This window comes from Dermacentor andersoni, chromosome 1 (genome assembly GCF_023375885.2).
Source record: "Dermacentor andersoni chromosome 1, qqDerAnde1_hic_scaffold, whole genome shotgun sequence".
Lineage (NCBI taxonomy): Eukaryota > Metazoa > Arthropoda > Arachnida > Ixodida > Ixodidae > Dermacentor > Dermacentor andersoni.
In genome coordinates, this window is record NC_092814.1 from 13,440,140 (window position 1) to 13,465,507 (window position 25,368).

The window sequence follows — 25,368 nt, forward strand, 5'->3', positions numbered from 1 at the left end:
GAAAGAGGCAAAGAAGTAATAAAGGAGTTTTGCGCCAAAACCATGTACACAAGAAAGGAGACAACACGGGCGCTTACTTACTTACTTTAAAGAAATCCGAGAGCACCTAAGCACTTCTTATGAGTTGTGAATGCAAAAGGATTATGTCCAATTGAACACCACTGTGCGGTCCTTTGACCTCGCACAGTGGTGCTCGCGAGCAAATGAGCACATTGAAACACTTGGCCAATGCTTCCTAGATAGCACAAGGCCGGTGCACTTACATCCATAACGTCATGCTACTTTTCCAGAGTGGCGTAGAATCTAGTAGGGATGCTCCCAAGTAAGCCGTGGTGATTTTGACGCCACTACTTTCGTCACGCCAAGCTTGGCGATGGAAATTTCGCTCTGAGTAGCGTGATGTCGTAAAGCAGAGTGCACAAGCCTGCTATCTAGGAGGCGCTGGTTTAGCCAAGTAGGTAACTCGGCTTTTGAGCGTGGGGTCATAGGTTCAAAACTCACTCCCGCTAACATTTCTTCCTTTCAAATTTATTCTGTTTTTTATACATGAATTATAGTGATTACCAAGGTGAAGTTAGAATGCAGACGAGAGCTTGCGTGGACAAGGAACGGGATGATAACACAGGCTTCTGAGAGTGAGGGTGACGGGGCATCGCGGTGATGCTCTCGCCCCTCACGCAACACCTGGTATGCCACCGTGGCAGCAGGTGTTCTCTTTCACCCGCTCTGCTCTATTGAGGCGTGCCCGTGACATGTCGTCGCAGCCATTGAGAATTCAGGTGCAGGCTTTTTCGCTCAATAAGCCATTTGATGCTTTTGCATAAATAGTTTATCTTTTCAATTGTCTTTCTTAATTTGTCTGAAAGTAGCTCATTATTATGGTCGTCACCATCCTACGAAAAAACTTTTACTGACATCTTATGATGACAATGGCGATGATGCTGGCTCTATTGATGTGCTGTTGCTATACTCATGGACAACTTTCTGTGGTAATGCAGGGAAAGCTACGGGAGCGGAGATTCTGGACATGTGTTATCGCGCCAAGTAGTTCGGCAACATTCGACAGTGCTTTTAGTTTCACGGAACAGATGCTGAATCAATGCTGCTTCCACGTGTGACGATTTCGCATTTGCCTAGACGTGGAAGGGAAAGGCGGCAAAATAAGTCAACTTCAACGCTCAGAAGAATGTTTTATCTTATTTAGCTGTTGTAAATAAGGTGTTTCTGTTTTCTCTTCCCCAGCTTAAGCTAACGCAGATGAAAATGATTCTTTTCAGAAGCGCTCTCTCTTGTGCGCACTTTGCTTCCGTAGCTTTCCCTTCATTGCCAGAGAAAGTTGCTTGCGAGTATAGTACTGTGACTTCGGTTTCTGTTTCCAATCCATTTCTAAAGCGAAAGCAATTTTTGGACCAATTGGAAAAAAAGCAATAATTAGATTATGTAATTATGGTAATCATACGTTGCAAACTGCTGTTGTCACGTTATAATCTCGCGGAAAGTCAATGTTTTCAGTAAGAGATAACTTGTTTTCAATGCATTCACTCTCGCCTGAGTGCCACCATGACAGACGCTGCAGCCATTGTGGTCGTGATTGAGATCAGCATTATGGTTAGGTGCATCCGGGCTGCTCAGTAACATTATCAAGTGAGGCCAAATTTGAGGATTGAAACAAATGTTTTGGCCCATAGAAATGTATGGGCGGGCACCAGCCGGGACCTTTGTCAGGATAGAATCAATAGAAGTTGACTGTGTTTGATAAGTGGAGTCAAACCTAATTTTGTTAATTTATATTGAAATTCTTTGTTGCATATTTGATATTGTCTCTCCTGATTCTTTTTTCTTGTCGCAGTGAGTGACTGCTTATCCTGGTGCCACTGAAATGAGTGCTCCAAGTGGTTGTTCTCAGGATTATGATTGTCTGTCTTGGTTGATGAAATTGTGACAAACATATAAATGTCCAATTACACAAGAAAAGTACAAGGTAGTTAGGATTTTTTGGTGTGCAAAGCAGCTTGAAGTCAAAGATCAGTAGATAATTGTAATAATAGATGAAAATGAGTTGATGCACAAGCTCATCCAAACCTCTCAGCAGGTATTACTAACATGAACTGTGCTGCATCTAAGACCTGCAAAGTGCTTGTGCTCCCACTATCTTTGTGTCCAGTACATGAGGATAGAGGCTACTTGTCGTGCTTCATGTATACAAAATGTAAAGCTAGAAAAGAAACGAAAAAGTGCAGGCAACGGTTTGCGTGAAAGGCTTTCTTCGACCAGTTAAGGCGAGAGAGAGAGAGAAAAAACTTTATTTTCATGTTGGGTGGTGTGGTGGAAAGGCCCTCAGAGGTTTCTCATTGTATAATAATTATGCCAGTTTGTTCATTCTCCTAGAGATTGAGAATGTTCATCCGCCAATTGTGATAACTGCACTTTAGCTCTGTGTGAGGAGCTTTCTTCGACCAGTTACGGCGAGGTTTGTCATTGCATAAAAATTATGCCTGCTTTCTCATTCTCCTAGAAATTAAGAATTTTCATCCGCAAAGTGTGATAACTGCACTATAGCTCTGTGTGAGGAGCTTTCTTCGACCAGTTACGGCGAGGTTTGTCATCGCATAATAATTATGCCAGCTTTTTCATTCTCCCAGAGATTCAGAATTGTCATCCACCAACTGTGATAGCTGTATTTTAGCTCTTTTAAGGATGGAAGGCCAGCATGCTCACATCATGGTTGCAGCACTTGCAGTGCTAGGCATGGCTGTGTACTTAAATTTTTATGGTGTGTTCGTCATAGTGAGGCAAAAGTTCAACATCTGGGTACATTCGGACATATTGAATGCTGGCAAAAGCGAGCCGTAAATTAGATGCCTTTATTCAAATTATCCGCAAGTTCCCTACATCATTTGCTTAGGGTAGCACCATGCAGTAAGGGTGTCGACGGTGTTATTCTGGCTTCAGTTCTTGGGAAATAAAGAACATGTCTGCACCATTGTCCCACAGCTTAAAGGCCTCTGAAAAAAATGGAAGTAAAAATATAGTTTAGAACTCGCAACAAGACTTTCCACCCTGTGAGTAAACAATCTCAAGAAACGAGAAAATGACAAGTATATACAATTGCTTGTCGGTATTTGCTGCACTGCTATAGGCACTTTTTACCTGTGGGCGCTGTTACATTGGCTGAACTGGCCAATGCGCAAATGACAACGAACGTGCACTCTTGTCTAATGTTGTGAGCTTCCCGGCAGAATACAACAAAAAAGTATGGCTGTGAATGTGCATATAGTAAATCCACAGTTTTCTCTATGCCGTGAGTGGCATGCTCATGCAATTTGTGAAGCCTGTTGCATTCACTAGAAACAGTTATTTATGGGTTATTGCATGCCAAGTGTCCTAGATGTGTCCCTCGGCCATTTCATTTTCTTGTTAAAAAAAATCATAGCTATTTGTTACCTTTCTCACTGTCATTTCCCAATATATTTTTGCTGAAGAAAATTTTCTTGTTAAGTGACAGGCTTCCAAAGTTTACTCAAGTACATCAAACGTAGTTCGGTGATAGAATTAATAAGAAAGTTATTTTAGTGTGGAACACTGTACAACTTTGCCTGCTAAGCCTACAAAAGCTTTTCTTCAATATGTAGTGGTCTTTATTGGCAACTTTATTTAGAAATGGGGGCCTTCTCAGCCCCAAATTTTGATGAGAATCTGCCAAATTTACCATTTTTTTACTGGTAAAATTACTATTCTTTTCATTGTTGGTTACCTTAATTGAATTTCCTAGAGTTTACAGTACGGATCTTGTGAAAGAACATCAAGAATGTACCAAATGTTGGTTGTAGTCTACTTTCAGCCCCCATTTGCTCAATGAGGTGGCCCATGTAACAATATGATAAGGATAGGCCAGTTTAATGACCATTCATTTCCGTCATTATCTCATTTTGATTTTTGTTTATGCGAGATATTAATTTTTTTGTATTGGCCCCTGAACCACGCTCGGCATAGTTCCTTACAATCACTTCACCAGACTGCCGAATAGCTGTCGTGCTTCAGGCAGTCTGCCTGCACAGTGTGGGACTCAATGTGTATGTTCTCAACACCTTGAGAGCTTGGCTGTGTCGCCCAGTGCTAAAAAAATTCTGGTAGAAACGGTCTCAGAACGACTGCTGACAATAATGCACTGGGCGTTGAAGGAACGTAGAGATGCAGTGTATTGTCATTGGTGAAACGTGAATGCATGAGGCATGTACTGCAGCTGGGCTCCTCCATCTTAATGCCCCTGAATAAACCAAAGGTAGCTCCTCTCTCCTGTGCTGGCGTTGGCTCCTCCTATGTGGAGCGAACTAGCAGACGCTCTTCGAATCAAGCGCTGTTGCTACTTGTCGCTCGCGCTTTTGAGGCCGTATTTTGATCGGAATTTTTTTGGGTTATATCGTGACTGGCTGCCGAAACAGCAAGATAGGACGTCTGAATGTCGTTGCGCTTGGTTGGCTTGGTTCGCTCTACTTATTCGTGCTGTTTCTCTCGTTTCAGCGCCAACAAAGCGCCGAGAACACAATAATTCAGCAGCGCGTCTCCCTTCAATGCTAAGTAAGCGTCGAGACACAAAACATGAAGCTATATCAGCAGTTGGCACTCTTGGTCGGCATCGCAGATCGCTTTCAAAGTACGGTCGCCGCACCATCACCACTTCGTAAGGTACAGAGATACACTCAAAAAGCTGCTGTTTGCATACCTTGACGCCAAACAAAGACAGCGCCATGGAACGTATGACTCAGTCAACAAGAAGCACATGCGTTTGATGATGACTTGATTAAGTTGGCCGCAAAAGTTGCAAATAAACGCAGCGTGAACATATGGCGCTTAGGAGAGTGAAAACTAACGAAGCTGCATACAAGGCAATTAGTGATGAGATTAGTGATGAGCGAAGCATCGCTCGCTTACCTCACAGAACCGGGACCATTGCGTTGGGTTTAAATCAGCCCGGCTGATTCTTTGAAGCCAGAGCTTCCTCCATGCTGCGTCTCGCTTCGCAGATGGAATCCGGAAGAGTCGCTTGCTCTCAGTTTCACGTGTGGTGCATCCGAAGACACAGCAATACAGCATCACGAACATGGAACTACGCTACAAAAGCACAAAGGAGGTGCGAAACATGGCGTCTGCTTATGCCGCTCGCAATATTTTGCACCGCTATCTCGGCGGAAGCATAAACCAGCAAAAAAAAAAAAAAAGCCTGACAACGTTTGGCCAATGGGAGGGCTGAGCCTCGAGGGAATGCACGAGGGAGGAAGGTGGCAGCAATCTTTAAAGGATGTCACTACTTTTGTTTTTATTGAGGTGCTTACTCTGTCTGGTCACACTGCGCCATCTAGCGGTACTGCGGCAAAGTCTGTGTGTGGCTTGTGCTTCAATATACAGGCTGTCCCATGTAACTTGTGCCAAAATGTAAAAAAAAAAATGCAAGTGTCACGTAACTGGACTGGACAAAGGTAATGTTGTTTGCCTTTGCTTGGAGCAAGTCAGACTATTTTTTTTATTTTGCCTAACTGCATAATTAGTATTAGATAGACAGTTTAGTTTAGCGTACGCTGTACCATTGCGTACGCTATAAAATAGCAGTCGTCACTGCACATGCGCAAAACGCTAAGCGACCCATAGCGTACGCACGCTATTTCTCAGATTTAGCGTCCTTGCATGGTTTGTGGAGTTTGCGTGAAACATGGTCGTAGCAAAGGACTGTGTAAACGGCTTTCGCTTAGTCTCGGGCAGCTTCGACGACAGAGTATTATGGATGACCTTGTGGTGTTTTCGAGATCACTTCTCGTTTTGAAGGAGTCAAAGTCTAATGAAAGAAATGGTTGAGATGTCAGCACCACCTATTGCTACAGTCGGGAGATAGCCGCAGTGACGGCACATGGCCTCTGAGATTCGAAGATTTTGCAGGCCAACTAAAACTAAAGAAATGTGCGCTGCTTAGCTTACGCTATACTAGAACGTATAGCATACGCTATAGTTGCATACGCCAAACTTAAACTCTATTATGAAAAGGTTCACTATTAATAGTCAATAAGAAAATTGTTGGCAATTATGAAAAAATTCCCGATCCATCTTTCTGTTGCTCTGTCGTGTTACTTAAGTCTTTTTTCAAACGGTAAAGAAAGCCTGCAAAACATGAACAAGTGATCTTTTATGTTAATTAATAATGAGCAAATATGTAACTAGGCAAAATACAAGAAATTTTCTGACTAGTTCCAAGCAACAGCAAACAACTTCACCTGAGCACTCGCATATTGTTAAGTTTTGGCAAAAGTTATGTGGGACACTCTGTATATTGGGGAGGGGGAGGAGGGGGGGATTGATGCAGCGCAGCACTAGAAACTTTTTCAAGGTTCTTTCTTTATTATTGTTTATTATTATTTTTTTTTTTTTTGAGTGGTGCTTACCCAGTGACTCAAGTTGGCATTTAAAAGGTTCATTGAAAAACAGTGCATACCCAGTGGCACACACCTAGTGACCCAAGTTGCCTTAAAGGGCCCCTCACCAGGTCTGGCCATTTTGAGCTGACAAGGGCACAGCATACATTGCGTGATAACGATTGTGTCTGCAAAGTATTACATCGCTACACACCGCGGAAAGGTCTGAAATTTCGAACCGAACGCTGTTTTTCCTTCTCCTCACGGCCACCGCTCTCCAAGCCGGAGGATGATGTACTCACGTCCCTGTGCCTACGTACTCGAGTCTGCAGTGTGACGTCACTTGTGGTGACACATGACTTCGAGAATTATTCAAGGCACCATCTGTTATTTGTGGGGTCTGTTTCTTGAATTGAGGAATTGAAGTTTAGAGAAATAATAAAACACACAAGCGGAATTCTGCGTGTTTTTTGCTTCACTTCGCACTGACGCAAGAGAGGTGTACTTCCGCTTCGTTTGCTTGTTCCCACGGTCGTGCGGTCATGTACGCAGGTACCGAAACTATGCCATTTTCTACAGTGTTCCAGTGCATGGTGATGTTCTGTGATCCGCTTGTTCTGCCTCAGTATTTGTGTAGCACTGAATTATACCGCTAGTCATGTGTCCTTGTGCACAGCATGCAAAATAGTGTGCTGCATGAAACGATAACAGCTCGTGCACAACGCCGCAAGCAGAAGTGCAGATCGCCGAAAAAACAACAACAAAGAAAGTGAAGGCAGGGCCCGTGACGTATGTGTTACGCGATCCTCAAGGTCCAGCATGGGAGAACGCAGAGAAGAAATTTCGCTTGCGAAGGCTAGACGGGGCGAGTGGAGAGGGAGCCTCGCTATGCAGTGGAGCACGCCTGCTGAAATCATGGGTTCGCGGCACTGAAAGATTTCTGTCTCTGCTATTAATTAGCCGGCTTGAAAAATTTTTTCGGCAGAATGCTGCCTAGAGGACATGTAACAACTTCCAGCGTATAACCAAAATTTGCTATGGGCCCTGGTTAGGGGGGGGGGGGGGGGGGGGGCCTTTAAAAGAGGTTTGTTTCAAACCCAGTTCCCTTAGCATAGTGGCCCGATGCTCTACCCAATAGACAATAGACTGCCCATTGACCAAAGTTGTCAGATTATCTGTACACTTTCGAATTTCATCAGAATTCAAATGACAGGTGTCTGGGTGTGTTTGTGTTCCAATTGCACAGAGTGGTGCACAGAAACAGCTGAAATTTGCTTGTGTGACAAGGGTATAAGACCTCAAGTTAGCGTTGCTTGCTGGAAGAAATTGTACCAAACTTATGCAGATCTTGCCAGCTTGTGCCATCGTTAAGCTGCCACTTTTTCATATTGGGTATGTCTCTAGCCTCTTAATGTGGGCCGCTATGTGCTACTTGGCATGTGCTGCCTCTGGGACCACTGGTCGCCGTGATGTTCCACGTGTAACTATATATGTGTATATTATATTTAATAAATAACCAGAAACAAAACTGTCTGATTGCAGGATTTGAGCAGAGGACCCCTAGCACAGCAGCCCGATGCTCTGTTAGACCATGGGTGCATGCTCCAGCAGGCTTGAAGTAAAAGTGGACAGATAGGCATGGGTAGGCATACTGAAAACTGGGGTGTAGTTCCCAATGAATGCAGATGGTATGAAACCTGTTATTAGTATCATCTTTCCCTTGTCTTCCTGTCGTAGAGCATGCCAGATGGCGGGAGGTTATGCTAGTGTTCACTTCTTTTATCGCAACCTGGCTTTTAGTGCAATCGGCATTCTTAGAGAACTTCACCTAGTTTACGGTGTGTCTGCCTGTCAGTCTGTTTGTTCTAAACTAACCTACTTAACTCCAACATGTCAAGGATATTATCTTATCTACATATATGTGCATATAGAGAAGTTCAAATTAGATATTTCTCATATATTTTTTATGCTGTTTGTACCACACTGCCACAACCCCTGTGATTGGGGTTAGCAGCAATTCATATAAAATAAATAAATAAACTTGTGTCACTGGGTAGTCCATGTTCTAATGGGTAGAGCATTGGGCCGCTGTGCTGATAGAACCGGTTTTGAAACAAGCCGTCAGACCAGCATGGATCATTGGTATGTGACGGTGGGTATTGTGTATATTGGAATATAAAGAAAGGCGTTTTTCTAAAATCATTCACCCTGCCTCCCCCATTCTTCCTATATACAAAGCGGATATTGTGCAACATTTCTGGCCGTCCAGATTTTAGATCGCAGCACTATTTCTAGAAACTAATAAGCCTTGGCACATGAGGCAGTATTGTATTTTCGCATGTATAACTCGCACCGAGTTTTAACGATTTGCCAGTGAAGGCAGGGTGCGGTGCTGCACTGCCGTAAAGTCACATTAAAAGACGAAATTTACACCGACGTGATGTCACGGTGATGTGGAATTCACATATAACCTGCATTAATTATTCTGAACATACTAGCATTTTTTTTTTTTTAACACTCGTTTGGGTGACATAGTACTAGTTGCTTCAGCATTGCATTGCTAAGCCCGAGGGCGTGGGATTGAATCTCGGCGGTGGCGGCTTATTTCGATGGAGGCAAAATGAAAAAATGCCCATGTGCCGTACATTGGGGGTACGTTGAAGTACCCCAGGTGGTCAAAATTAATCCGGAGGTCCCACTACGGCGATGCCCAAGGACTCGACAAAGGCTCAACAATGCCTCTGGCGAGCATCTTGTTTACTTCCTGCAGAATAACTTGCCGCTCTGCCGTGGACACGTGATACGGTCGGCGGTGAATGGGAACAGCATCAGCAGTGTTTTATCCGATGTTTAACAAGGGACGTCTGACCAAGTGATCGATTCTAAGTGTCAAATATGTCGGTAGGAAAGCAAAAGGCGATATAGGGTGGCTGCTTGGTAAGGTGCGAGGTCCGGAGCGACCATGGGACGTAATGGGTCGTCGAGGTTCCAGGCATCCTGTGGGTAATCAGGAGGATCAGGAGACGCGTCGGCTGCAAAAGCAGTTACATGGTCGTCTGTCACTGACCGGAGCGTGGCCACCGCTATGCCTTCAGGTAACACTTGCTTCGTCAAGGCAAAATTGATAACGGGGAGACACATCCGATTAGCGGCAAGGGTTGCGACAGAGTAGGGCACAGAGGTGTCGCGCGCCAGGAGGACATCACGAATAGGTGTGACGACATAGTCGCCATCAGGCATGGTTGCCGTTGAGGCCAATTCGACAAAGGCTAGGGCTTTTGGAGGTAAGCGAACAAACGCTGTAGTGCAGAGGGTGTTGGGTTGTTCGGTGCGAACGTCTGAAAGAAGAGGAAGCTCAAGGCACAGCGTACCGGTGGAACAGTCGATGAGGGCAGAATGCGTCGTCAGGAAGTCGAGCCCGAAGATTAGGTCATCAGGGCAACTGGTCAGCACGGTGAACAGGACTCGAACTTGGCGGCCAGCAATTTCAATGTGAGCAGTGCGCATACCCCTGACGGCAACTGTGGCGCCATTGGCGATGCGTACGGCTCGAGTGATGGCAGGCGTAAGAACTTTTTTTAGGCGACCACTTAGGTTAGTGCTCATTATGGACACTTGGGCTCCAGTATCAATTAATGCCGTCAACAGAACACCATCGACGTCTACTTCAATTAGGTTTGTGTTGGTAAGGAGCGTCAACGAAGTATTTGGACAGGACGAACGTGATGCAGCAAGATTGTGGTTTTGGCGCGTGAGACTCTAAAATCGATTTTAAAATTTTTTATAGTTTTTCTCGGGTCCCAAAACTGGTACCCTCACCTTATAATCGCATAAATACAGCATGTGCCACTCTTTAGTGAACCTCTTTGACACAAGCTTGGGTCACTTGGTGTATGAATAAAAATTTGGAGGACGCCTAAGCTTCGCCTTTAAGAGTGGGACGCGATAGCATTCAAAGCTCCCTGACTGGTTCTCACGTTTTTCAGCAACTGCAGAGTGGGTAACCGTAATGTTTACCGGGAAACGCTTGCGGCGAATGCTATGCACGAAGGCGGGCTTTCTGGTAGAAACGTGGCCTCTTGCATGGGTCGTGATGTGGCGGAGACGCGTGCCATCTGGAAGTATTTCAAGGAAGCGACAACGCCACTCCGTCGACTCTAAGATATTTATGCGCCATCGTTTAGAAACGGAGGGCGCTGTATCCGGTCTAAGCATTGTAGAAACACTGGAAAAGGGCTTTGTTTGAGTTTTCGCATAACAGAATTATGTTCTGTATTCAAATTACAAGTCGAGATCTATCATGTCTGTAGGTTGTGTGTAAGTCGTACTTTTACGATTTTTCCATGTATTTTAGCTTGAGAAATTCAGATAGTTCATTCAATTCCTTGCGCCACTTGGAAGGCCTGTTTATGCGCTGTTCGAAAATCTTTGCCGAAACGACACGGGACGGCAATGCCGGATTTTCTGCAACACGGACTCCTTAGTGCCATCACATTAATATAATAAAATAAATATGCCACTGAGTATGCGCCACTCTTCATTGAACCTCTTTGACACCAACTTGGCTCACTGGGTGTGTACCACTGGGTATGTGCCGCTCTTCAATGAACTTCTTTGATGCCAGTTTGGGTCAACTGCTGCCCAGCATGCTGGGCACAACTGAACCTGCATCATGTATATTTGAACAGTCTTGTCGCAATATACGTTCGTGCACTGGCTTCTTGGCGGTGCTGTAAGATGGCACAGTGTGTCCAGAGGGAAAGAGGAGCCCAACTGCAGTAAACACATCATACAATATGCATTTCGGCTTTGGTCCTTGGAAGTCAAGCTTATATCGGTTAGAAGTTGTTCCACTAGCACGTCACCCGAATCATGGGGTATTTCGAAACAGCTTAAGACAATAGAATCGTGCTGTGAGGGCTCCGAAAATAGACTTCGTCACTTTATTGTTTTTTGGCATCCCTGATGATCGAACTGAATCATGGTCATCATCTGAAGCGAAGGTTATTAACCTGTTCATTAAAGGGACACTAAAGGTTACTATGACGTCAAGTTGGTGATAAAGCAATGCTCTTGAACATCTAAGGCGTCAATATAATCACGAACAGAGCTTTAGTAACCGAGAAATTGAGGTAAATGCATGGCACGATTTGAGACGCCCCAGCGACATTCCGGTACTAGCCCGATGACGAAGGCACTTCTCATCATAATTTATGTCACTAGTACTCAACTACTTGCATTAAAAAGATCATTTCATTAGGTTATAAGACAGAAGAAAATGCTACTTGTCTACTTTTGTTCGATTCTAAGAAAAAATAACATTTTGACGTTACCCTTTCCAACACTGACTTACTAAAGTCGTGTGGAGTGCCTTTCAAAGCAATGCTTCTGTAGCGCTCTTCTGTCAGTCTTGCCTGCATTCTCCGAAGTGCACGAACGCAGGTCGAAGATGGGGCGGTGAGTGCGGCATTTGGTTTTCACAAAGGAAAAGCTACAAATGTGCGAATATGTACAGCCATGACATACAGTTGCCTTTGTAGTAGTACGCAATGACATCGGCAGCTCGCGCGAGCACTCGGCAGCAGGTCACGTTCATCGGTGCTTAAATCGCTGATGTTAAGCCCAGCATCGCGAGCCAATGTGTCATTGTCAGGGTCGTCCATTGCAACGAGCATCCAAATTGTCGTCATAAAGTAAAGAACCAGCTTATCGTCGCGCGCTTTCCTTTCCACTAGCCACCATAGTTCCGCTTTCGCGCTGCTGTCGGCTCTGTTCCTGGCCGCGCGTTTGCGCTTTGCGCAGAAAAGCCGTAGCGCCGTCTCCAGGCGCCGTTTTGCTCACCGGCGGCGCAACGTCACTATGAGACCATTACGTCACCACTCCTCAATCGGAACGCGGGCAATTGGAACTGCGCTAGAGGTACGTGGACTCTTCAGAACACATTTTCTCTTAAAATAAGTCTCTTCTTCGCATGAAACAAGCTTTTCGAGGTTTCTGGGATGGTATTTCAACAGTCCGCGTTGACTTAATATTAACCTTTAGTGTCCCTTTAAGCAGCTTAGTGTCGTCATAGGACCTGCGCAAATAGAACGCACACATCACCTTGGTCAGTTCACTACCGAGAAGCATAGGCCAGTAATAGTTAAGTTCACTTTTTTTTTTCAAGGATAAAGAATGCCTAATAGAAAAAAGCTATAAGTTCAAAGGTGCTGAATTTGTCATTCTCAAGGATAATTTTCCTTTGAACATTCATCACTTGACGGAATCTCATTGCATTTGTGATATCCAAAAACATGCCGTTCAAGTTAACCCTTTGATAAACTACGAATAAATAACACTACTTATACATATGAGGCAGTGTCCGCTTCAGTGGTTCCACTTTTGCGATTACAAAAAAACAGCCCAGTAATGTGTGCACCCCTCTCTTCTGCAGCACCGTCACATTGAACCATTGTACCTATCTTTATCATTCACTAACATTCATAGCATCCTTCTTTAGTGCACTGAAATCACATCGTACTGAGGAACTGTAATTGTGATATTTTTGTAGTAACAGAAAGTTCGCTTTGCTCCTACGTAAAGGATGCCAATGTGCTGGCCAACACTGATGACTATGCCATTTGTCATCGTGACAGGGATAATAGGAGAGTGGGTGGTGTTCTGATGGCAGTGAAGAAAATAGGTACCGTAAGATCCCGCGTATAATACGAACCCACATATAGTACGACGTGAATTTTTTGAGACGCGAAACGGGAGAAAAAAGTTTTATCCGTGTATGATACGATTTAGGAAAACTCGAGGAAAATATGTATTTATTTGTCACTCCGCACTTCAATCGCTGTCTTCCTCAGCTGCGATCTTTCGATAGTTCCTTGTCGGACATATCTTACCAGAGGTACTAATCCTCTGTGCCATTGAGTGCGTTCGAGATGCCGCACTTCTTTAATGCACGACGCACAAGGTCCTCTGGTATGCTGGCCCATGCGTCCACAATCCACTTGCATAGCATGGCTTGCGAAGCCCGCTTCAGCCACCCAGTCAGCCTCACTGCAGGCTCATCTGAGCGCATCCAATCTGCGTACCACCGCTTGACCACGTCTTTGAACGGCTTGTTCACGCAAACATCTAAAGGCTGCAGCTGAGACGTCATTCCACCCGGGATAATGACGAGTTCAGTGTCGTATTCACGCAACAGCCTCTTCACTGAGTCGGCCAAATGGCAGCGAAATGCGTCCAGCACGAGGATGGGTGGGAACGACAACAGTGCGCCGGGTCGCCTACACCAGACAGACTTTATCCAGTCGAGCACACGATTCTCGGTTCATCCAGCCTTTCTCATGGCATCTCACGACCACATTTTTTGGCAGCCCCTCAGCTTTAGGCACTGTCTCGCGCTTGAAGACGACATACGGCGGGAGCTTGCGTCTGTCTGCTGTGCACCACAACATGACGGTAACTCGTGTTTTCTCGTTGCCAGTGGATCGGACATAAACTTGTTTAGAGCCCTTTTCGTGCATGGTGAGAGGCAATGGCATGTCCAGATAAACCAGTGCTTGGTCAGCATTGCCGATTTACCCTAGCTGGAGGTTCTTGGACTTGCGCGGCGAAATAATGTGGCGCTGGAAAGCCACAAGCAGCTCTTCGAATGATTCGGGCAGCTTTTGCAAAATCGTAGTTCGGTGGCGTAAGGAAAAACCAGCACGGCACATGTAGCCATAAATCCAGTGCTTTCTCGCTTTGAAGGCGGAGCTCGGTAGCCCCTTTTCTCTTGCAGGCGCCTTAGCTTTTGCCTGCATAAGCTCCACGTTCACAGCTAGATGCGCGGCTCGCTGTTGGCATACGAACTCCATCAAGGCGAGTTTGATTTTCGGGAATGTCCCACTCTTCGGGCCGCAAAAGCTTCTTCGTGTTCCGCTGCACGCGAAAAGGGCTTCCTTTTTTTGACTCCATCTGCAAATGCTTCCCTCGTTGACGCCTGTTCACTCCAAACTGCCTCCCGGCCGCCCTGTTGCCGATGTCCTGTGCGGCTAAAATAACCTTTCTCTTGATAGCAGCCAAGTACTGTTTTCGTAGTCGGACAGCTTGTGATCCTTCAATGCGGAATAAAAGAGATGCAGTTTGCAAAGCGTGGTTTGCACATTACTGCAGCATGTAATACAGCATGTAATACAATACCCATGTGTACAGTATAACCATTAGGCCAAGTTATGGTATGCGTAGACATGTGCTTTTGACATTTTCAAGAAAATCGCGTAAAGATGACGTCCTTACTATTGAGTCTGATAATAGATTCCATTGTTTTATTGCTCTCGGAAAGAAGCTGTATTTAAAACAATCGTTGCGAGTAATTGGAGGAGGGATATACATACTGTGGCGATGACGAAAATAGTTACTAGGAGAGAAGTGAAAATAGTCATCTTTATCAATTTTAACATGGCCATGAATAATAAGAAAAAGAAACTTCAAACGGTCATCTCAGTTCTAGACTCTAGAGAAGGAAGTTCAGCAAGTTCACATAACTGGGTAGGAGAGTGGGAACGACGATATTTGTTTAAAATAAACCGTGCAGCAAGCCGCTGTATTTTATCCAGCTTAGACTGATTAGATGAAGTGTATGGGTCCCACACAATTTTTGCATACTCCATAACTGGTCGAATCAAAGTTTTATATGCCAGGCATTTTACTTCAGGGGTAGCATTATGCAGATTTCTTCTAAGCGACCACAAGGCTTTCTGGGCCTTGGTAGATACGTAACCAACGTGTTCATTCCAACGGAAATTCGAGGTAAGCTTTAAACCCAAGTATTTAAATGTTGACACTCTTTTTAACGCAACACCTTCAATTGAATAATCGTAATCAATAATACTTTGTTTTCTAGTGATAGACATGTAAACCGTTTTGTCAGAGTTCAGAACCATTTGCCAGCTGTCACACCAGTTTTTTACCTTTTGTAAATTTTAATTTAAATCCGTCTGATCGGCAGGTGATTTGATATGGTTATATAATACGCAATCATCTGCGAAGAGTCTCATGGGAACTGTAATGTCATGCGGCATGTCATTGATAAATAATAAAAACCACAGGGGGCCTAATACAATTCCTTGGGGTACTCCAGACTCTACAGGCGAAAAGGAAGACTGGTATCCCTCACATGCGACAAATTGGTCTCTATGGCTTAGGTAGGACGAAAACCATTCAGATAAGCGAGGGTTTTTGAATATAGTTTTAATTTTTAATTGCAACTTTGGGTGCTACACCTTATCTAAAGCCTTGGCCAGATCTAAGAATATGTCTGTTTGGCCTCGGTTATTTATTGTATATGTGAGATCGTGAACAGTCTCTATTAGTTGAGTCTCTGTAGAGAGTCCCTGACGGAACCCGTGTTGGCATTTGTTTAGGATATGGTAGTTGTCAAGGTAGACCAATAATTGCTTAGATATATGTTCAAGTAGTTTTGAACAAGTGCTAGTAAGGGAGATCGGCCTATAATTTTTAACTTCTCATTTGCTGCCACTTTTATGAATTGGGATAACTTTAACACGTTTCCATGCCCTGGGAAAGGAACACTGGTTAATAGATGCCTGAAAAATTAGTTAGAAATTTAGAAACCCACTCTGCGTACCTTCGTAAAAATTCATTAGGAATTCCGTCAGGCCCCGTACTTTTTTTAGTGTTCATGGGGAGTGAGAGGTTAAATACACCCTGTTCGTCAATTTTTACATCTTGAAAAGGCGGCCTTTCAGATTCATCTGTAAAATCGGGCAGGAAGCCGTTATCGTGTGTGAAAACTGACGAGAAGAAAGAGTTCAAATCCTGGGCCTTCTTTAGAGCGCTATTTCCAGTTTCATGCGAACGAGAAGCAGCTGGGGGGTTAATATATTGCCAAAATTTTACGGGGGCGTTTTTCAGAAAAGATTGTAATGTGACATTATAGAATCTATTTTTAGATTCTTTGATTAGCCCTTTTAATTCGCGACTCATACTAGAAATGCAGCTTTTGTCACTTGGCTGGCAATTCTTTGAAGACGACTTTCGCTTCCATTTTAGCTTTCTTTTTGCATGAATTATCTCTCAGGTTATCCAGAGATTTTTCCGTTTAGTTTTTACACGTTTTGGAACAAAGCTTTCCACACAGTGCTCGACCATGTTTGAAAAGAAATTCCATAGCTCGTCCACGCTTGCGCCAGAGTGGACAAGACCTAGGAACTTATCTAACGAGACTTCGAGGTAATCTAAAATAGATACATCATCGGCTAATGTAAAATTCAAGAACAGTAGTTTTGATGCACGGAAGAGTTTGCGCACAGACAACTTTAAAGACGTCACTACCATTTTATGGTCCGAAATACCGTCCTCGATGTGACAGCTCATAATAAAAGAACACAGGCGATTTGGAACGAAAATAAGATCTAAAATCGTTGAAGTTTCCGCGCCCACTCTTGTGAAGCCAGACACAATTTGAGTCAGGTTATAATTAAATGCAATATTTAATAACTGATCAGAACTCCGTACTTCGGTTCCTCCTGAAGAATTCGACGCCCAATCAATTCCAGCCAAATTAATATCGCCCGCAAGGCATATGTTGTCCTCTGGATGCATGTGCAAATTCATAAAGGCTTCCAAGTTTTCTAGTACTTCTACAGGGGAGTTGGGAGGCCGGTACACATCATCGATTAGCAAATTATGGTCATTCAAGGTAGTTTTAATCCAGACTGTTTCGGGATTGCTTGGATCATTAAGTACCGTAAAAGGAATGTCGCTTTTCAGAAGTATAGCTACCCCACCCCCTCTAATGCGCCGATCCTTTCTTATTATGGAATATCCGAGGGGCGTTACCTCAACATCAGTCACATCCGGGTTCAGCCATGTTTCTGTTATTACCATTGCATCTGGATCGTGCTCTATTACAATGCTTTCTAGGCTATTTTGTTTGTTAAGTACGCTCTTTGCATTCAGGTTAATGATCTTAAAGCATGCAGATTGATTTTGGTAGAGTCATTCGGCACCCGAAGCCGAACGAAGCATGGCCGCAGGAGCCTGGTGCACGTATCGGCGGCTGTTAACCTCATCCCAGGCGTAGAGCACATTGTTAACCTTTATCTTGTCAAAAGCCCATGTCACCTTGGCTCCGGTTTTCCTCTCCTCAGTTGTCGACTTCCACAAGTTTTTCCGAGCAGTAGCAACTCTTTTAGAAAAATCTTCTTGCATGATGAACGGGGTTCCCTTTAATTTTGAGCAGTTTTTAAATATTTTAGATTTTTCCTGAAGTCCCCTACTCGGAGTATCACTGGTCGACATGTTCCTGGGACCTTCTTGCCCAACCGATGAATCCTTTTGATAGAGTTAAGTTTTTGTTTTAAAATGTTTCCAAACACATCGTCATTAACCTTTCGCAGGAGTATTTCCTCAGTTTCAAGTCTGGCGTCTTCTATTCCTCTAACAATAATGTTATTGTGCTTTGAACGATTTTCGAGATCGTCGATTCGTTCTGACATTTGAAGGAATTGATCATCAAGATTTCTCACACAACCTTCAACAGTAACAAGTCGGGTGTTGGTGTCTTCAACGCACTGTAGTTTAGATTAGATTGTTTCCAGTCGTTTCTGGACAACCAAAATGGCTGTCTCTGAGGTTAACTGCTTCACCTGAATTTCAGAAATTTTAGCAAGGATTTCTTTCTGCGTGTTTAGCATTTCTTTCACCATATCGTCAAGAGGCCCAGGATTCTCTTCAACATCTTCTGATAGTTTTAGAAGTAGGCATGCTACTGAGAAACATTCACTCGCGCAATTTACAAACGTGTGTGGACACGGCAACACCACTATGCAAGGATAATTACTACGAAAGCCGTATTTTCGGTCGCCAACCTGCACAAAAAGTGGAGTGTCAGGCGACATAGCCACGGCGGTGTTGGTGTGTCCACTGAAGAGCGACGAGCCAGAACCGTCCTTTATAGCTGCCAGCCAGACTGTCACGTGGTCTCCAGTTGACGTCAATGTGCTCAAACTAGCTGCGCCGTACGATGTATCCACGTGCAGTGGATACGCAGTCTTGATCCATGTTGAATGATCGCAAACGTCTGCAGAAACTACCACCGTAGGCACGTTGTACGCAGGCCCGCGACGATGATAAGCGTTGCTCCCACAGGCCGCAGCAAAAGAAAGGATTCCAAAAAGCACCTGCACAAAAAGCGGAGTGTCAGGCGACATAGCCACGGCGGTGTTGCCGTGTCCACTGAAGAGCGACGAGCCAGAACCGTCCTTTATAGCTGCCAGCCAGACTGTCACGTGGTCTCCAGTTGACGTCAATGTGCTCAAACTAGCTGCGCCGTACGATGTATCCACGTGCAGTGGATACGCAGTCTTGATCCATGTTGAATGATCGCAAACGTCTGCAGAAACTACCACCGTAGGCACGTTGTACGCAGGCCCGCGACGATGATAAGCGTTGCTCCCACAGGCCGCAGCAAAAGAAAGGATTCCAAAAAGCACCTGCACAAAAAGCGGAGTGTCAGGCGACATAGCCACGGCGGTGTTGCCGTGTCCACTGAAGAGCGACGAGCCAGAACCGTCCTTTATAGCTGCCAGCCAGACTGTCACGTGGTCTCCAGTTGACGTCAATGTGCTCAAACTAGCTGCGCCGTACGATGTATCCAAGTGCAGTGGATACGCAGTCTTGATCCATGTTGAATGATCGCAAACGTCTGCAGAAACTACCACCGTAGGCACGTTGTACGCAGGCCCGCGACGATGATAAGCGTTGCTCCCACAGGCCGCAGCAAAAGAAAGGATTCCAAAAAGCACCTGCACAAAAAGCGGAGTGTCAGGCGACATAGCCACGGCGGTGTTGCCGTGTCCACTGAAGAGCGACGAGCCAGAACCGTCCTTTATAGCTGCCAGCCAGACTGTCACGTGGTCTCCAGTTGACGTCAATGTGCTCGAACTAGCTGCGCCATACGATGTATCCACGTGCAGTGGATACGCAGTCTTGATCCATGTTGAATGATCACAAATGTCTGCAGAAACTACCACCGTAGGCACGTTGTACGCAGGCCCGCAACGATGATAAGCGTTGCTCCCACAGGCCGCAGCAAAAGAAAGGATCCCAAAAAGCACCTGTATAAAAAGCGGAGTGTCAGGCAACATAGCCACGGCGGTGTTGCCGTGTCCACTGTGCTAATTTTCTCAGAAACATGGATCACTTGTAAAGAAAATGCACCGTTCCTTCCAGGTTATCGAAATGAAATCCTTTGTCGTGAACAGCAATAAGGTGGAAATCTTGCTATTTATTTTAAGGATGCGCTTTCTTCTGAATTGCTTTATAAGTATTGTCATAACTGATAATATTGAATGCATGACCATGCGTATTGGACCATTTTTAGTAGTTTGTGTATATAGGCCACCACGTGGCCACAAAAAAAAATTTCAGTTCCTTGACAGTTTGTTATCAACTGTTCTCTGGAATTCTCCTTGCATAATTATGGGCGATATAAATATTAACCTCTGCTCCAATGATCCCTATGTGAAAGAATTTGAAACGCTTTTGCTTATATATGGAAGTGCAAATTTTATAACATTACCTACTGGGATTACATCAGTAAGTGCTACGCTGCTTGATATGGGTGCTTCAAATTTAAATTCGCAGAATATAAAAACCGAGGTTTTTTCGTATGACATAAGTGATCATATGCCCATCTTCTTTCTGGTATTATCTACTTCTCACCTTTGCATACCAAAAACCCAGACATTTCTTCATCGAACTAATAACAGCAAAAGTCTGGAACATTTTTTTCACTTTGTTCAGAACCTACCATATTTACTCGATTCTAAGCACCCCCTTTTTTTCACGATCGTGATGCCCAAAGTGAGGGGGGTGCTTAGATTCGAGAAATCTAGAATTATTTCCCCTGCCTCTTTCCGCTACGACATCACGACGATACGGGTGCAAGAAATAACATTTTATTTTGAAAACGTTCAAAAGAAAAATTGGTGCTGACAGTGAACCCACTGCTGTGTCGGATGCTCAGTTAATATCACAGCCACTCGAGTTCATCGCACCGCTTGAACCGTCGCTCTCGGTATCCCGCAGCAGGTCGTCTTCTGTTCCGTCGAAGTGGTTTGGGATCGACCACTTCTTAAGATTCACCAGAACTTCCACTAGGACCTGCTTCCACGCGTCCAAAATTCACTTTGCCATGGTTGATGGGGACGCTTTCTGCAGCTTTCGCCGTACAGCCATACAGTCCGGCTGTACAGCGTACTCGAGCAGCGGACGCCGTGCCACCTCGGGACTACGGTGGCTCCGGCTCGATGACAGAGTGAGCAAGCTCGCTTGGCGGCCTTGGCTACACGCTCTTCCTAACGAATCGGGGGGTGCTTAGATTCGCATGCAAACTTTTTTCCCAGTTTTCTCACGAAAATAGAGGGGGGTGCTTAGAATCGCAAAAATACGGTAGTTTGGAGCACTGTTTATAGGCAAAAGAACCCTGATGAAGCTTGTAACGCCTTCCTAAAGCTGTTGCGTGCTAGTTATGATGCAGCATTTCCACTTCATGACTTCTCACATGATATAAGTAAAGAATGCAGAAAGCCTTGGATAAATTCTGATCTTTACAGGCACATTCAAATAAAAAATAAGTTGTACTATGATTTCATCCACTCGAGAGAGGCAGACGCGTTCACTAAATACAAGACATATAGAAATGTTTTAACTTCAGACATAAGGAAGGCTAAAACGAACTACTATGAAAAGTTAATTGAAAAAATTTGCAACAATCGGAGGAAATTATGGGAAGTCATAAATGGGCTTACGAACAGGAATAAAGGCTGTCATAAGACACAGGACCTAACAAATAACAGCGAAACACTCAGCGGCAAAAGGTTGGCCCATGTCATGAACGAACACTTTATAAACGCGGGCTTCTATGTTGCAACCGATGGAAATATGGAAAGTGCCCCAACTGCTGATAAGTCTACTGTGCCTTATTCTATTTTTTTGGTACCCAAAGATCTGGTTGAAGCAGAAAACTTAATCAGAAAGCTTAAAAATAATGTTGCATCAGGGATTGATGAAATAGGCTCTGCTGAGTTGAAATTGATATCACCATTGATATATGATGTATTGGCCTATATTATCAAGCTCACCCTCACTGCCAGCGTATTTCTGGAACAGTTAAAGGTGGCAAAAGTCACTGCAGTACATAAAGGTGGTGATATCAATAATTTAGCAAACTATTGACTAATATCTGTGCTTCCAACAATATCAAAAATGTTTGAAGGAGTAATTTACGATAGACTTGCATCCTTTTTTGATAAACATCAAATAATAACAGAGTCAATATGGGTTTCAAAAAAATAGATCAACGAAACAAGCTCTATTATATATCAAAGATAAGATAATCGACCATATCGAAAAGAAAAAAATACGCTCTTGGGCTTTTTCTTGATCTTCAAAAAGCATTTGACTCCATATAATTCCAACTAATAATTCATAAATTGTCGAGGTATGGTGCGCGTGGAGTCTCACTTCATCTCTTCAAGGTTACCTTGAAGATCGCTATCAATTCGTGCAAATTAATAATTAAGCACAATGTAAAAATATTAAGGTAAACCAAGAAGTCCCCTAAGGGCCCATATTGGGGCCACTATTATTCCTTGCTTATATAAATGATATTGTGGAAATTCCTGATTCCCCTAAATTTATTATATGCGCTGATGATACAAACATTTTCTTTTCATCAGACAATTTAATATCACTTGAAGTTAGTGTAAATAACTATTTATGGCATTTTTCAGAATGGTTCAGGCAAAATAAGCTATGCTTGAATGCCAAAAAAACAACCTATATGATATTCCAACCTATAAACAAGCCATAAGTAAAACATGTGTCACATTTGAAGGAAATTGTATTACACATGTTGGGGCGAAAAATTTCTTGGTGTGTGGTTTCAGGAGGAATTAAACTGGAACACACATGTAAATCACCTCATTACCGCATTGCGCGAATAGTTGGTTGTTTTCACAAAACAGTGCACTTAATCCCATTAGGGTAAAACTAAATATGTACGATGCACTCTTTCATTTTAAGGTAACTTATGGGATATTAGTCGGGGGAACAACATCGCAAAGCAATTACCGTAGACATATTACTATGCAGAAGAAAATATTGCGCTGTTTCGAAAAGTACGGGGGAAAATTACAAGACCTGCCAACTGCTCCACTGTTCATAAAGCATTCCATGCTCAGGGTTGATCAGTTGTACTATTTTAAATTGCTCCAAGTAATTCAACAGAATGAATTATAGAAACAAAGCCGCATTGAAAAACCATACTACTGTTTACGAGAACAAAGGATACGAGCACCTAAAGTAAGAACTAGTTACGGAAAACAAAGTGCTCCATACCAGACACATCATGTCTTGAATATCCTTGGAAATAGATTGAACTTTAAAGCTAGTAGTGCTGCTCTTGAAAAACAAGCAAAGAACCTATTGATTACCAACATGTATACAGTATCATTTTCATGCCTCGACTAATGCTTAAATGACTCACGAATGAGTATTCTGAGTGTTTCCATGTATAATGTAATTTCATTTCATGCTCATGCATTCTAAGTTTCCAATTTTCTGGAATTTATTTTCTGTAGCTGTATATTTTGGCGTGCGCGACCTCTCCTGTACGATTATTTAAAGATGTTATGTGAATTTTTTCTCTTGCTTATGTGATTTGTTATGTGTACTCTTGCAAGTTGCTAGTTGTCTATTTTCCTGAAACTGATGTACTGCAATCCTTTTTTTTTACTCTGTTGAACTCAAAGCGTGTGAGCTGCCACGAATTGTGAAGGGACAGGCACCTTTGTCAGGCTTGATTGCCTTTAGCCCCTGCCCCTGCGGTGAGCTTTGTATATTGCTTACTGTAAATAAAATACTTACTTACTACTTAAATGTAAATGACGCGGTGGCATATCTAACAGGTTTTACAATTGATGCTGCTATGAAATGAATTAAAAATGTATTAAGCAAAATAACAGACAGACTAATAAGCGTTGGATCCCATGGTGGAACAATGAATGTTGGAACATGCAAAAAAAAAAAATTATAACAGCTTGGGGATAGCTTCGCAATTTTCCTACCATCGAAAACCTTATTCATTTTGAACAGGTTAAGTCACAAGGCAGCAGATCACGTGTACATGCAAAGAGAGAGAGTTAGGAAAAGTACCTCTCAAACATAAATTCTTACACAGATAAGGCGAAAGTATGGAATAGGGAGAATAAATTGAAAGGCCAGGAATCACATCCTTTACCTTTAGTAAGAAGCCAAGGTGATAGCATGGAAGATCAAGTGAATTGTCTGTGTGAACACTTAGAATACGTCTTGAGTGCATCGCACTATACAGAAACTTTCCTGAGGTTTAAAGAATACGAAGAGCAGCAGCCCCTTAATTGCACAGGTTCATCGAGTGAGGCTTACGATCGTCCATTTAGCTTAGCTGAACTTAAGGCATCTCTCACTTGTTGCAACAACTCGGCGCCAGGTGGCAGTTCTATCTTGGGAGATAATTAGGTACCTACACCTTGAAACACTGAAAACACTCCCACCTCTTTGCAATGCCATGTGGGTGGCCCGGTATATTCCATCCTCGTGGAAAGAAGCTAGTCATCCTGTTGTAGCCGGACTCAAACAAGGCAAACACCTGTCCTCAGCCAGCAGCTACAGGCCAATAGCGCTAACAAGCTGTCTATGCAAACTGTTTGAAAAATATGATAACTCGGCACTTAACCTATTTGTAAGCAAATTACAACATACTAGACCTCTTTCAGTGTGGTTTCCGAGAAGGTACATCCGCAATAGACCACCCTGTTCGGATTGAGGCATATATTAGAGACGCTTTTATACATAAGCAGTTCTATCTGTCAGTGTCTCTCTCTAGACTTGGAGAAAACTTGCGATACGACATGGCACTTCAGAATTCTATGAGATCTTTAGGCGATGGGTACCTGTGGCAACATGCTAAACACAATAGAAAGTTCTCTCTCTGATCGCACCTTCCGAAAGTGTGGGCAAGGCTTTCTCTAGGCTATTCACCCAAGAGACCGGTGTGCTGCAAGGAGGTGTGCTTAATTGCACACTGTTTATTGTAAAAATGAATTCTCTGCTTACAGTCATCCAACGCATGATTTACGTCGATGATGTGCAGATAGGATTTAAATTATGCAGTATTGCCATCTGCAAACGACAAGTGCAACTTGAAATAAACAAATTGTCCAAATGGGCAGATGAAAATGGGTTTAATACATCCAGAAAAGTACTAGCATATTCTCATAAAAGAGTGTTCTAATGCCAGTGCCAAGTATTGTGGTGAAGGGAAATGAACTCTCTGTGAGCAATTCCTGGGAATCATCTTGGACTGTAATTAAATATATGAACATAAATTGTCTGAAAACAATGAACTCAGTGGTGGGAATGCTGCTACAGTTGCTCCAATCTGCTACATTTTGTTAAAGTTGCTACATCTATGCTACAAATTGTAGAAACTGCTCCAAAGCTGCTCCAAAACAAGCCGCGCCGCGTAATGTCGGAGGCCACGGCGAAGAGAAGTTGTGGTCAATTTGTGGTGGTGGTCGCCACTACCGTATGTGCGGGTGCCATCGCATCTCTTGCCATTAATAAAGCTGAATGGTGGTCACTGAGTTGATTCAAATTAGTCCAGTCTAGTGTGTGCTCGCACATGTTTGCGGTATGCCATATCCGCAGGTTGTTTGTAGTTTAGAATAAAGTTCTGCTGTGCATAGTTGTACGCACTTGGCAAATTTCACACTGCTGGCGTGCGTGCATTCATACTTGATACCAGTGGCGATGCCTTAGTGGGCGAGGTGTTCGTTAACCGACAAGACGCACTTCGCATTGTTACAGTACTTGTGATAGTCTTTTCTTTGTGTGTGTATGTGATTCTGTTCTTTGTCTTAGT

At 43.6% G+C, this 25,368-nt stretch overlaps 1 protein-coding gene across 5 annotated transcripts in view; it reads left to right on the forward strand.

Annotated features, from left to right (window-relative positions):
* Positions 1–25,368, forward strand: part of SMC3 (structural maintenance of chromosomes 3) — a 606,933-nt gene that overhangs the window by 475,215 nt on the left and 106,350 nt on the right. The window contains exon 26 of one of the 5 annotated variants that reach the window (XM_072286064.1): positions 4,522–5,099. The exons of the other annotated variants lie outside the window; for them this stretch is intronic. Coding sequence (XP_072142165.1) covers positions 4,522–4,578 — 57 coding nt within the window. The 3' untranslated portion in view covers positions 4,579–5,099. Of the gene's footprint in view, positions 1–4,521; positions 5,100–25,368 lie in introns of those variants that run through there. 5 annotated transcript variants of the gene reach the window in all.